At 41.8% G+C, this 12,830-nt stretch overlaps 1 protein-coding gene across 2 annotated transcripts; it reads left to right on the top strand.

Annotated features, from left to right (window-relative positions):
• Positions 1–82: 82 nt before the first annotated feature.
• LOC109889934 (polymeric immunoglobulin receptor-like) lies at positions 83–12,059 on the top strand. 2 transcript variants are annotated; one of them, XM_020481773.2, is made up of 10 exons: positions 83–234; positions 6,821–7,132; positions 7,356–7,685; positions 8,613–8,661; positions 10,178–10,266; positions 10,421–10,461; positions 10,835–10,903; positions 11,086–11,157; positions 11,532–11,585; positions 11,733–12,059. In XM_020481773.2, exons 1-9 carry the CDS (start codon positions 177–179, stop codon positions 11,583–11,585), a joined length of 1,074 nt encoding a protein of 357 aa, XP_020337362.1. In that variant the 5' UTR covers positions 83–176; the 3' UTR covers positions 11,733–12,059. The 2 variants fall into 2 exon arrangements, with proteins under 2 accessions (XP_020337362.1, XP_020337363.1); XM_020481774.2 differs by having other exon boundaries at positions 84–234; positions 11,736–12,059.
• The last annotated feature ends 771 nt before the right edge of the window (positions 12,060–12,830 follow it).

The following is a 12,830-nucleotide window of genomic DNA, read 5'->3' as shown; positions in this document are numbered from 1 at the left end:
GGTCTTGCACAGGGCACATGGATGCAATGTCATTAAAACAGGAAGAGTTATTAAATAAGTGATATCCATGAAGATCAGGAAGTAGAGTTAGTTGCCTGGGTGCCCTGGTCCCTGACACACACCAGTGCGCCCATTCAAACATAAAAGCTACCAGAGAATTTCTCTCTCATCCAATCATGGCTCCATATCTCCTCCTTGTCCTGCACATTCTTTTCTTCCTCACTGGACTGTCAGGTAAGTGAGGGAATTCATTTTGTTACTTGATATTATTAGGCTCAATTCCTCTATGTCAGACACTGAGACTGAGTACATACTGAAATGTATAACACTATAATGTTCGTTCTACTTTGTCCATAGACATTGTAGTCACATTAAAGATGTTCTTTATGTTGTGCTCAGATGTATTGATGAGTGCTGTTTTAATTTGTGGAACAGTTGTATTTTTCAGCAGCTAGCTAGTTTTTAAATAACACATTTAAATACAACTTCCAGTAATCAAGATCTAACATATTAAGAAGAGAGACAGGAATAAAGCACTTATTTGGTTACAGTTGTATACCATGAGGTGCTCTTTGATCAAAAATAAGTTGATGCTGGATATTAAACAATGCTAAAAAAGCCTTTTTGCAAACCAACTTCCAGAAATAAAATGTAAAATCCTTTATTGTTTGGCTTTATAGCAACAATTTAAAAGATTACTAGCACGTTGCCGCTACAAGAGCCTTTATCAGGGTGACAAAGAATAGGGGTAGACAGACAGGTGTACAGTGCATTCTGAAATTATTCAGGCACCTTGACTTTTTCCACATTTTGTTATGTTACATTCTTATTCTAAAATTGATTAAATTGCTTTCCCCCCCCTCATCAATCTATATTCAATACCCCATAATGACAAAGCAAAAAAAAAACTATTCAGACACTTTACTCAGTACTTTGCTGAAGCACCTTCGGCAGCGATTACAGCCTCAAGTCTTTTTGGGTATGACGCTACAAGCTTGGCACACCTGTATTTTGGGAGTTTCTCCCAAGCTCTGTAGGGTTGGATGGGGAGTGTTGCTGCACAGCTATCTTCTGGTTTCTCTAGAGATGTTCAATCGAGTTTACGTCTCATCTCTGGCTGGGCCACTCAAGGACATTCAGAGACTTGTCCCGAAGCCACTCCTGCATTGTCTTGGGTGTGTGCTTAGGGTCGTTGTCCTGTTGGTAGGTGAAACTTCGCCTCAGTCTGAGGTCCTGAGCACTCTGGAGCAGGTTTTCATCTCTTTGTACTTTGCTCCGTTCATCTTTCCCTCGATCCTGACTAGTCTCTCAGTGACAAGTCATTGTTTTTAATAATTGTGCACCAGTTGTCTGTACTGTGGGGCTGCGGGACATTATATAGCCACCTGCCCGGTTAAGAGAAATATTTCGTTAGTAGGTACAAGCACTCTGGTGAGCCAGACTGAGAATCCTCCAATTCCCATCAACCGCACTCCTTTTTTTGTGAAACTGCTGTGGGGAGACCAGTCTAAGTCTCTCCGGGTGCTCATTGACTCTGGGGAGGATGAGAGTTTTATGGACACTCCCCTAGTTTCTGAATTAGGTATCCCCACTCAACTCCAATCCATTGGTAGAGTTACCCACAGCACTGTTCCTGTCAGCACTGTTCCTGTTCAAATCAAATCAAATCAAATTTATTTATATAGCCCTTCGTACATCAGCTGATATCTCAAAGTGCTGTACAGAAACCCAGCCTAAAACCCCAAACAGCAAGCAATGCAGGTGTAGAAGCACGGTGGCTAGGAAAAACTCCCTAGAAAGGCCAATACCTAGGAAGAAACCTAGAGAGGAACCAGGCTATGTGGGGTGGCCAGTCCTCTTCTGGCTGTGCCGGGTGGAGATTATAACAGAACATGGTCAAGATGTTCAATGTTCATAAATGACCAGCATGGTCGAATAATAATAAGGCAGAACAGTTGAAACTAGAGCAGCAGCACAGTCAGGTGGAAGTTGAAACTGGAGCAGCAGCATGGCCAGGTAGACTGGGGACAGCAAGGAGTCATCATGTCAGGTAGTCCTGGGGCATGGTCCTAGGGCTCAGGTCAGTTGAAACTGGAACAGCAGCATGGCCAGGTGGACTGGGGACAGCAAGGAGTCATCATGTCAGGTAGTCCTGGGGCATGGTCCTAGGGCTCAGGTCCTCCGAGAGAGAGAAAGAAAGAGAGAAGGAGAGAATTAGAGAACGCACACTTAGATTCACACAGGACACCGAATAGGACAGGAGAAGTACTCCAGATATAACAAACTGACCCCAGCCCCCCGACACATAAACTACTGCAGCATAAATACTGGAGGCTGAGACAGGAGGGGTCAGGAGACACTGTGGCCCCATCCGAGGACACCCCCGGACAGGGCCAAACAGGAAGGATAGTCTGTTAGTCTGTGGCAAACCAAGACCTGAAAACAACCTTAAGTTGCCCCGTTTCAACCAACCCCGCTACCTGGAGCCGACAACTGGTTTGGCTGGAGTATGCCCAGAACACTCTTCCCTGTTCGGCTACGCGACTCTCCCCTTTCGAGTGCTCCATGGGGTATCAGCCTCCGCTCTTCCCAGAACAAGAGCAGGAAGTCAACATACCCTCGGCCCAGATGCACATTCGCCGATGTCGGCGTACTTGGAGAAGAGCCCGGGCAGCGTTTCTCAAGACCAACTCCAGGTATCAACAAGCGGGTCACTGCCGGGCTCCTCGATATTGCATTGGGCAGAGGGTATGGCTATCCACATGGGACCTGCCCCTTCAGGTGGAGTCCCACAAACTTCCCCCTGTTTCATTGGCCATTTCCCCATCTCTAGAGTCCTTAGTTCCACTGCTGTTCATCTTTTGTTACCCCGTACTCTCCATATTCACCCTACGTTCCGTGTGTCTAGGATTAAGAACGTGTCTCACAGCCCTTTGTCTTCTGTTTCCAGGCCCACCCCGTGTCATCGATGGCCATCTGGTATACACGGTGAGACACCTCCTGAGTGTTCGACCGCGGGGCAGGGATTTCCAGTACCTGGTTGACTGGGAGGCCCGGAGGAGAGGTGCTGGGTTCCCACTACAGACATCCTGGACCCAGCCCTCATCGCTGACTTCCACCGCCGGCACCCCGGTCAACCAGGTATGCGCTCCATGTAAGACGCCAGGAGGTGCCCCTGGGGGGGGGGGGGGGGGGTACCGTCACATCCTGATCTGTTTCACCTGTCCTTGTGCTTGTCAAGACCCCCTCCCGGTGTTTCCCATCTTCCCCATTATCCCCTGGGTATTTAAACCGGTGTTTTCTGTCTGTGTCTATTTGTCTTGTATGTTCCAAGTCAACCAGTGTGTTTTTCCCATGCTCCTGCCTTTTCTCTTTTGCTCGTCCTCCCGGTTTTGACCCTTGCTTGATTTCTGGACTCTGTACCCACCTGCCCTGACCTCAAGCCTGTCTGCCACACTGTACCTCCTGGACTCTAAACTGGTTTTGACCTTTTTGCCTGTCCACGATTATTCTCTTGCCTACCCCTTTTGGATAATCAATAAATATCAAAGACTCAAACCATCTGCCTCCCGTGTCTACATCTGGGTCTCGCCTCGTGCCCTTATAGTACTTTATAACTCATAAGCAGAGTTCCATAAAATAAAATCGATGCTTCAACTTAGTGAACATATAGTATAATTAAAAAATGAAATACAATGCATTTAAATTACACTTTTAAAAAGTGTATTGCAGGTTGATAGTATATTTATAAGATAATTAGGTGGGTGCTTAAATTTGTCCTATTTCACACATGTACAAGAGTGAATCGTAAATTAGTTTGTGCATATCCCACTCCCCCTGAGAGTGGGTTCAGTGCCAGGGATCAATGTCAGCGACCCTGGGGAAATTAGGGTTATGTGCTGTCATGAAGTTGCCCTCTTTGGGTACAGCGAAAACCATCCCCCGCTCTCTGCTTCTACAACCAGACTGCTGTGGTCAGAGTGAGGTCGTAAATTCCTAGGGAAGACCTTGCCTCATGGCCACACAGTATAGAAATAAAGTGAAGATTCATAGAGAACAAAGGAATTTCTTCCACCTCACAGAACTTGAGGTCTGAACAACGTTTAGGTTCCGGAGAAGGTATAAAAGATCGGTGAAGAATCCAGCTACGAACTGGTCCGTTTGTTACAACTTGGGGAAGCACATGGGAGACGGTGTGGCTGCATTACCATAATGCTGTTTATATAATAGCCTCAGATATGAGGTTTACATCTAATTACTGTATAAGATGAATGAGTGAGGATGATAATGTTTGTAAAATTGTGTAATGTGATTTTGGACTGTTTAATGAAGGAAACTCCAATTCCCTTTTGAGTTGAACTAAATCAGATGACCGCCCATGAGCCCAGTTAGGGTCAGGCATCCTGGGACAGCCCCTTTTTTGCAATTCCGAATAAAACCCAACTTTGAGAAATTCTAAGTAGACCATGTTTCTCTCAATCACGGGAGGACAAAGGTTGCAGACCATTGCTGAGTCTTTTAACCATACCACGTGGTTAAACTCTGAGACTATCGATACCGACAGAATAAGAACAAGTCTTTGATATTAATTACTACTGTCTGCAGCTAGGAATTCGGTATCATTGAACGCGAAGAACGACAACCGCCGAAACATCCAATCCACAACAACATGAATGAATGTCGCTCTGAACAATTCACTCTAACAGAGAGAGAGAGAGCGAGAGAGGACAAAAACTCTCTAACAGAAATGAACTTTTCAACAAAGATCAAGACGACACACTGAGCGTAAATATATATATTGATTGCAATTGTTCCCTGAAAGAGTGAGCGTTCATGTGTAAAGGATTAGCATTTCAATTGTTATAATTATTAACTTTGTAGTGACTTCTTAGTCGACCCCCTCTTCCCTTTTGTCTAACAAGCCGCCATGCCGGTTTAGCCAACTAGGGCTAAACCGGCATATCTTGTAACCATATTTACTTTGTTGTTTTGTTTATGCATTTCTGTGAATTATTTAGTTAGTAATAAATAAATGATTTAAGACAATTGATGTATGGATGACTCATAGTGAAGACTGGGTTTGTGCAGATAACCAACAATTTACGACGTTTGGAATGAGACTAACGTGAGGTAAAATAAACAATTCCTTAATCAGAAGACTGTTGAGCAGATATGAAAATATCTGAAAGGTCATATTGGGAAATTATAACTTTGTAATCTGAATATATTCCTTGGTGCTCCGAATTCATAGTTAATTACGGTTACATGATTTATCAGTTTGATCGCATAATACTAATTACAGAGAATCTTTAATAAAAAAATACATTTTGAATTTAATGATAGTAAATACATGACAGTGCCTTGCTCAAAGGCACATCAACAGATGTTTCACTTTGTCAGCTCAGGGATTTGAACCAACAACCTTTCAGTTACTGGCCCAACACTGCTAACCACTAGGCTACCTGCTACCCACCTGTTGTATACTACAAAGACTGAAAAAACTATGAATTTAAAGTGTACTTTAAGTGTGAAGTGTTATGATAGTATATGTTTTGTATACTTAATATATCCTAAAAAAGTACACTACATACTTAGTCAAATTCATTTAAACTCAGTTTCACAATTCCTGACATCTAATCCTAGTAAAAATTCATTTTTCTTTGGTTAGTTAGGATCACCACTTTATTTTAAGAATGTGAAATGTCAGAATAATCGTAGAGAGAATTATTTATTTATTTCATCACATTCTCAGTGGGTCAGAAGCTTACATACACTCAATTAGTATTTGGTAGCATTGCATTTAAATTGTTTAACTTGGGTCAAATGTTTTGGGTAGCCTTCCACAAGCTTCCCACAATAAGTTGGGTGAATTTTGGCCCATTTTGGCCCATTGCCACAACTTTGGAAGTATGCTTGGGGTCATTGTCCATTTGGAAGACTCATTTGCGACCAAGCTTTAACTTCCTGACTAATGTCTTGAGAAGTTGATTCAATATATCCACATAATTTTCCTCCTAATGCTGCCATCTATTTTGTGAAGTGCACCAGTCCCTCCTGCAGCGAAGCACCCCCACAACATGATGCTGCCACCCCGTGTTTCACGGTTGGGATGGTGTTCTTCGGCTTGCAAGCCTCCCCCTTTCTCCTCCAAACATAAGAATGGTCATTATGGCCAAACAGTTCTATTTTTGTTCCCCATTAATCACACCATCCCTTCACATGGTTTAGAATAGGTAAAGACACATTCACATATGAAGACAATGTTCCCTCCTGTTCTCTTCCCTTTCTGATATTCTGCATAGCACCAGGGACATGTAAAAGACAAGCCTGACCTCTCCCCTCTCTGGGCCCCAGTTGACTGAGCCCCAGCTGAGGGAAGAAGTGCAACTTTTTACCTAATAACCGAAGTGTCAGTAACATATTTTGCACAAACATTTTTTGTCAACATTGTACTACAGTAGATATCAGAACAACCATCCAGTCAAAGTTATAGTATTTCATAACTATTTCATTAACTTCAAATTGTATCTGATTGAAACTAGATATTGTCTCCATAGTTTAGGGGTGTCAAAGCTAAATATGTTATGTGTTACGTTATGTTCTCATGGTTGGATTTGGGTGTGACAACATCAGCACTAACATGTCTCAGTCTTCTCTGGTGTCACAAACACATAGTGTGACTATGTCTATCACTCATTTTTCTCTAGAGGTCACAAATGTATACATTTTGTCAAGTGGTTTGGCTGATCATCAGGTGGGACTCTTGAGCAGCTGGGTGAAATTAAAGTATCTATATATGTATTTGCTGTTGTGTCTACAGGTATTCACGGTGTGTCCACAGTGAGTCATGTGTCTGTAAGTGAAGGAGGCTCCATCACCATCCCATGTCTCTATCATCATGGCTCTGAAAAACATGTGAAATACTGGTGTAGTGGATATTTTTTCAATTTTTGCTCTACTCTAATACGTACTGACTCTCAGAGTGCATCTAATTGGTTGTCCATTGCTGATAATGTTACTACAAGAGTCTTCACTGTGACCATGAAGAATCTGCAACTAAGGGTCTCTGGATATTTCTGGTGTGCTGTGGAGAAAGGTGACACCACACATCTATATCTGTCAGTTGCCACAGGTGAGATCCTTACCTTTCTGATCATTAAAATACCATCTACGGAGTTTAGTAATACCATGTAAAATTGAATAGTTTAGATGAGCATCTGGCCTCATAATTCTGTTTAAACCATTTGTGTTTTCTGATCTAGATGTACCTTTTTAAAATGACCGAACATGTACTCTATGTGGGGATTATTTGACATTCACACCAATGTTGACCTTTCAAATCCATTCATGTGCAGGTACTGCAGGACTCTATGTGGACCAACAACATGTGACTGGAGTTGAAGGACAGAGTGTCACTGTCAATTGTAACTATAGTAACTCTGGAGATTTCTGCTGGTGCAGGCTGGGTGGCTCTTGCGTGGAGAGGACTGTTGGGAATTTAGATGGAGCATCAGTAGCATTAAAGCGGATTCTTGCCAATGGAAAAAAAGTTATGATCGTAACGATGAGTCAACTAAAAATGAAGAACACTGGCTGGTACTGGTGTGCAGTTGGAGATCTACAGATGCCTGTTCATATCACTGTTAACCAACCAACCACAACACAGAGTAACACAACCACCACAAGTAAGTACAGAGCAATCCCATATAACCATGTATGAGTCCCGTTTATTCATCCAGTGTTAGAGATAAAGGAACATTTCTGAAGCAAAGTGGAAATAAATATATTTTGTATTTTGCCATTTTTCTTCACAACTTCGATCTTGTCTCATCGCTGCAACTCCCCAAAGGGCTCGAATGTGGAGTTGAATGTGGAGTCATGCGTCCTCCGAAACATGACCCGCCTAACCGCGCTTCTTAACACCTGCCAGCTTAACCCGGAAGCCAGCCGCACCAATGTGTTGGAGGAAACACCGCTCATCTGGCGACCGGGGTCAGCCTGCAGGCACCCGGCCCGCCACAAGGAGTTGCTAAGGTGCGATGAGCCAAGTAAAGCCCCCCTGGACAAACCCTTCCCTAACCCGGACGATGCTACGTCAATTGTGCACCGTCCTATGGGACTTCCGGCCACGGTTGGTTGTGGCACAGCCAGGGAATAAACCTGGGTCTGTATCATCGCCTCTAGCAGTGCCTTAGACCGCTGCCTTAGACCGCTGCGCCACTCAGGAGGCCCCAAAACGGAAATCTGAATTTGACCACACATTCTTTTGAGATTATCCTGTCAGTCATGTTAAAGTTCATTAAGAAATTGAACAATCTTTATAAAACAGTTCATCATATCTACCACCTAGATTTGAAATTAATACTGAAAATTCAAGGAATTTAATTTTAACGCATGTGTAAAACACAAGATAAGAAAGCATTATATAGATCAGCTAATCAACATTCCAGTTACCTGGTTTTAATCATATAAATCTACATTGTACACCAGTCAGTTTATTGGAGCTACTTATTGTAGCTTCTCACAGCGACAAAAGCTCCAACCACTTACTAAACTTCCCTAACAGGTGCTGAGTAACACTTCTCAGGCAACATTCACCCCTTCTGTTACAGACCAGAACAATGGGGGAACTGACGAGAAGCGACAGGAAAGGATCCAGAGGTCAGTATTCAGTCTCCTCACATTAACAGGGGCAGCAGGAAATGTTCCCTCTAAAAATGTTTAAGCACTGAGAAAATGTCTGGTCTGCTGAGTGCAAACTTGAACTTTGTGAAAATTCTGTGCTACTTCCGGTGTACGTTTACTGTGAACACTGAGGCTGTACCTGCTTTAATTTACTGTTTAAACAGGGGCCACGTAGGTTACTGTGGCTATTTGATCATACTGTAGGCCTACCAGAGTGGCCTACCATCAAAAACTATGGCTCAGATAACATTTTAACATGGAAATAGCAGTTACTTCCTTCAGCCTACAGTAGCATCTAATGTGTGGTGTTCAATGTAGGCCTACATTCCATGAGACTTTTGAAAAAAAAAACATGCAGGGCTTGACATGAATTATCCATCTGTCCTTCAGACAAGGTGACTGATCATATTGTTGTGTTGTTTGATGCAAGAAACCACTTTACAAAATACAATTCATTATTATTCCCATACCATTATTACAGAGAATCAGACAAATGATGCTACCCTCTGCATATTGGCAACTTAACTTATTCAAGTCTCTCTCAAAATACAATACTGCTCCTTTAAGACATAAAAAAAGCTCTTTACCTGACTTGTTTTTCAAAGATGGCTAGAAATGTACACGTTTTGTGCTATTGTAGGAAGCAGTCACTCCCACATTGCCGAATACAAATGATCTATAGCTAGGCTAGTAACTCACTTACTAGAAAATAATTTGAGTATGGGAGTATGGGCCTGACTTCTGCCTACATGAAAATCTCTTGCATAGTTAGTTTTGCATACTAAGTATTGCATAGTTCGTTTTGTTCATTTGTTGCAATGAAATTGGCTAATATTCCATTGATTCGATTTAATTCCCACAGTGAAGGGAAATGTTTATAGTGTTAACTAACAAAGAAAACTTGTGAAAGTTGAGTGATGTTCAATCTCGTGCTTCTCTGTGGGGGCTGATATTTCTTCTGCGGGGGAGCTGTGCGCAGCTTATATGGAACATTGGTGGCAGGTAGCCTAATGGTTAAGAGCTTTAGGCCAGTACAAACAGAAGGACGGCGGTTCAAATCCCCTAATCAGACAAATCTGTTGATGTGCCCTTGAGCAAGGCACTTAACCCTAATTGTCACTCTGGATAAGAGCGTCTGCTAAATGACAAACATGTAATAGTCATCCAAATGGTTGGTGATACTGTAAGGGTGTGGGGGCAATGGATGAAAGTGGATACAAAATGAAAAACACCTTCTTTTACCACTTCCCCATGGTTAGACATCCTTGTGCGTGTATTGTGACATACTTAAGCATTTGTGGCATTCTCTTCTCCTCCCTCTTTTGGTAAAGTTCCTTATTCCTTACTTCCTAAAGCTAATGTGTTCGGACCATGATAGGCTACAAAGTATTTCTACTCTGTCGCAACAGTGCAACAAAAATGATGCCTATGACATGTAGATCAATGACTGCGATTATCTATATATTCTATTTAATTGCATTTTAAATTCCAGTTTGCTGGTTGTCCTGCTCATTCCTCTGAGCCTGTTGGTGGTGGTGATAGCTGCTACCTTGGTCACATTGAAGATGTTGAGAAAACAAAGTAAGTATTTGTTTTAATAAAAATTGATTAAAACAATAATAATAATGACTAATGTCATTTGCAGAATATAATAAATACAGGACAGTTGATACTATAAATGAAAAGTTTGACATCAAAGATCACTAGTACCAACATCCTCTTTTCTTTATTTCAGAGGAGAAGAAGGCAAAGGACCAACCAGCAAACACCACAGTAGTAAGCTATGATCATGTTATTTTCTCACACATCTGTTCCTTTCACTTCTTGATATTCTAGGGCTCTCTTTGTTTGATAGTCATAAAAGGCATCAATTATCAACCCGATATCTTAGGTTTACTGGACTCAAGAATATTAAGTTAAACAGTTTAAAGAGAACTGGGTTTCTCAATGTAGTCATGCACTGAGTATGCATATTTGACTTCCTCAAATCCCTCACCACAACTCCTGACACTTGAATGATAACACATTTTGTACATTCATTAGAATACATTGAAACTGCAAATGCATGTGTCAATATACATGTGTACAACATCCTTATGTCGTAAAAAGAAAGTTTGATGTTAACTAGGTTTGTGTTTCATTCTTTCAGCAGTCTGCTGACTCTGAGCAGAACATAACCTACAGTACTGTGAGTCACACCAGAGGAACAGCACAACAGGTAAAAACCTAATCTTTTTGACCCAACCCCCCTTCCAACCCAGCCTAAACCCTCTGCAACCCAACTAAATCCCCATCAAACCCAACCCAACCCCCCCCAACCCAACATAACCCCTCTGCAACCCAACTAACCCCCTCTCTGAGTGGATGAGATCATGTTGCTCTCTCTCCTCCATCCCACAGGGCCTAAACCCTGAGAGCCACGGTGACTTATACAGCACTGTGATTCCTATGCAGCACAGGACAGCACAAAGGGTAAACTTTAAACTAAATAAACACATACACACTGCTGGTCTTGTATAGTATTTTTCTGTCTTGAGAAGCAGAACGTGAATTGACAGCCCTGATGTACTGTAGAATGTACAATAAATACAAAATGGATATAAATGTTATCTGAATAACTCTATGTAACCGTCTACCATCAGGACCCATTACCTGATGATGCAGTGACATACAACACTGTGGTCACCAAGACCAAAGCCTGCATAAAAAGCTGCTCAACTGTGTTGATGACTTGCTTAACTTATTCATACCTGTATGTGTTTGTACTGGCAGAAGCTTATATGTATATAGGCTCTGTAAATCACCATTATAGCTATCAATCTGTGTGTGCTCCTCCTCTCTTACAGGAAGCAGAACCAGGTGATGTGGTCTACAGCACAGTGGCTGCACACCAAAGATAGGTCAGTGTGATCACTGCCAATATTCATGTTTGCTATTTCCTTTCCGTTGGTGCACTTGACATTTTCTCTGACTAACGGATCGTTGTCCATTAGTAAACTATACGACTGGTATGTTCACCGATAACTGAAGGTTCACTTTCTCTCCAGCAGGAGGCAACAGAACAACAGAGACTGAGTGAAGTCCCTCCAAATTACAAATAGGCCTTGTTCCATTTTGCTCCCTAGCTCTCACCTCTTTGGGGGTTACTGATCTGGAAGGACTGAATAAGACTAATGCCTGTCTATCACAGTCTTGTTCTTTTGCATTGTGCAGGCTCTGCTGGCTTAATTATGCCAGTGATTGTGTATTCTAGACAAAGGCAGATTAATTGAGTGCAATTTTAGATTTTCTGTTGTTTAATGTACACACTGATCATGTGTAATTCAATGCTTCATATCTGAAATAAACTACTTTAACGAGAAACTTACCTGAAATCAATGCATGTACAACATCATTAACAGGGGATTAAAATACTTACATACAGTATTTTCCCAGAGTACAATTTCAGAGTACAATTTCATTTCACACCAAGAGGGTAGGCTAAATTCTAATGCCAACACACATAATTATCTGGGACCGTATCGAGTATCTCAGAGTAGCAGTGCTGATCTAGGATCAGGTCCCCCCTGGCCCTGTGATCTTATTTATTGTCATCTAAAAGGCTAAACTTATCCCTTATCAGAAATCCTACTCTGAGGCTCTTGATACATATGGCCCAGGTCTACAAGACACAGTCGTTACTATGTGATATATTATTTTTTGGAGGACCACATTTTTATTTGTTTTGAAAAAAACCCAGTAAGAAATACATATAGAGTTAAAATGTTAATAAATTCAATGTAATGAGGAACAGAAGACAAAAAAGAAGTGGGCCTTACAGCCCCAACTATGTATGTATTGTTTACTTGTATGTGTTGGGCTTTAGCTGAGATTATTCTCTTCTGAGTATATTTGTCCAGGCCTCAATTGTTCCTTGACTAGCACCATTCAGTCTCGCTTTTGATAATTCTGACGTTATAACTTCTAACGGTAACTGTATCCACTGGTGAATTGGCAGAGAGTGAGGTAAGTGCCATCTAAGAACCAACATCTTTTTTTTTTCGGAAATGATGCCTGCCAGCAGTAATCGTTGCTTGATTGAGAGATTCGAGGAGCTATCATCGTTAAGTAACATAATAGATGCAAAGCATTGAATATTTAGATTC

Source organism: Oncorhynchus kisutch, linkage group LG4 (genome assembly GCF_002021735.2).
Source record: "Oncorhynchus kisutch isolate 150728-3 linkage group LG4, Okis_V2, whole genome shotgun sequence".
Classification (NCBI taxonomy): Eukaryota; Metazoa; Chordata; class Actinopteri; order Salmoniformes; family Salmonidae; genus Oncorhynchus; species Oncorhynchus kisutch.
Note: the sequence above shows the minus strand (reverse complement) of the source record. Positions and strands in the feature narration are given on the sequence as shown.

Bases quoted from the DNA above. Each gene is read 5' to 3' on its own strand.
- LOC109889934 (XM_020481773.2), top strand. From the start codon at position 177: ATGGCTCCATATCTCCTCCTTGTCCTGCACATTCTTTTCTTCCTCACT. The intron at 10,462-10,834 runs GTAAGCTATGAT...TCATTCTTTCAG, and splicing joins AACCAGCAAACACCACAGTA to CAGTCTGCTGACTCTGAGCA. The intron at 11,158-11,531 runs GTAAACTTTAAA...CCTCTCTTACAG, and splicing joins AGCACAGGACAGCACAAAGG to GAAGCAGAACCAGGTGATGT.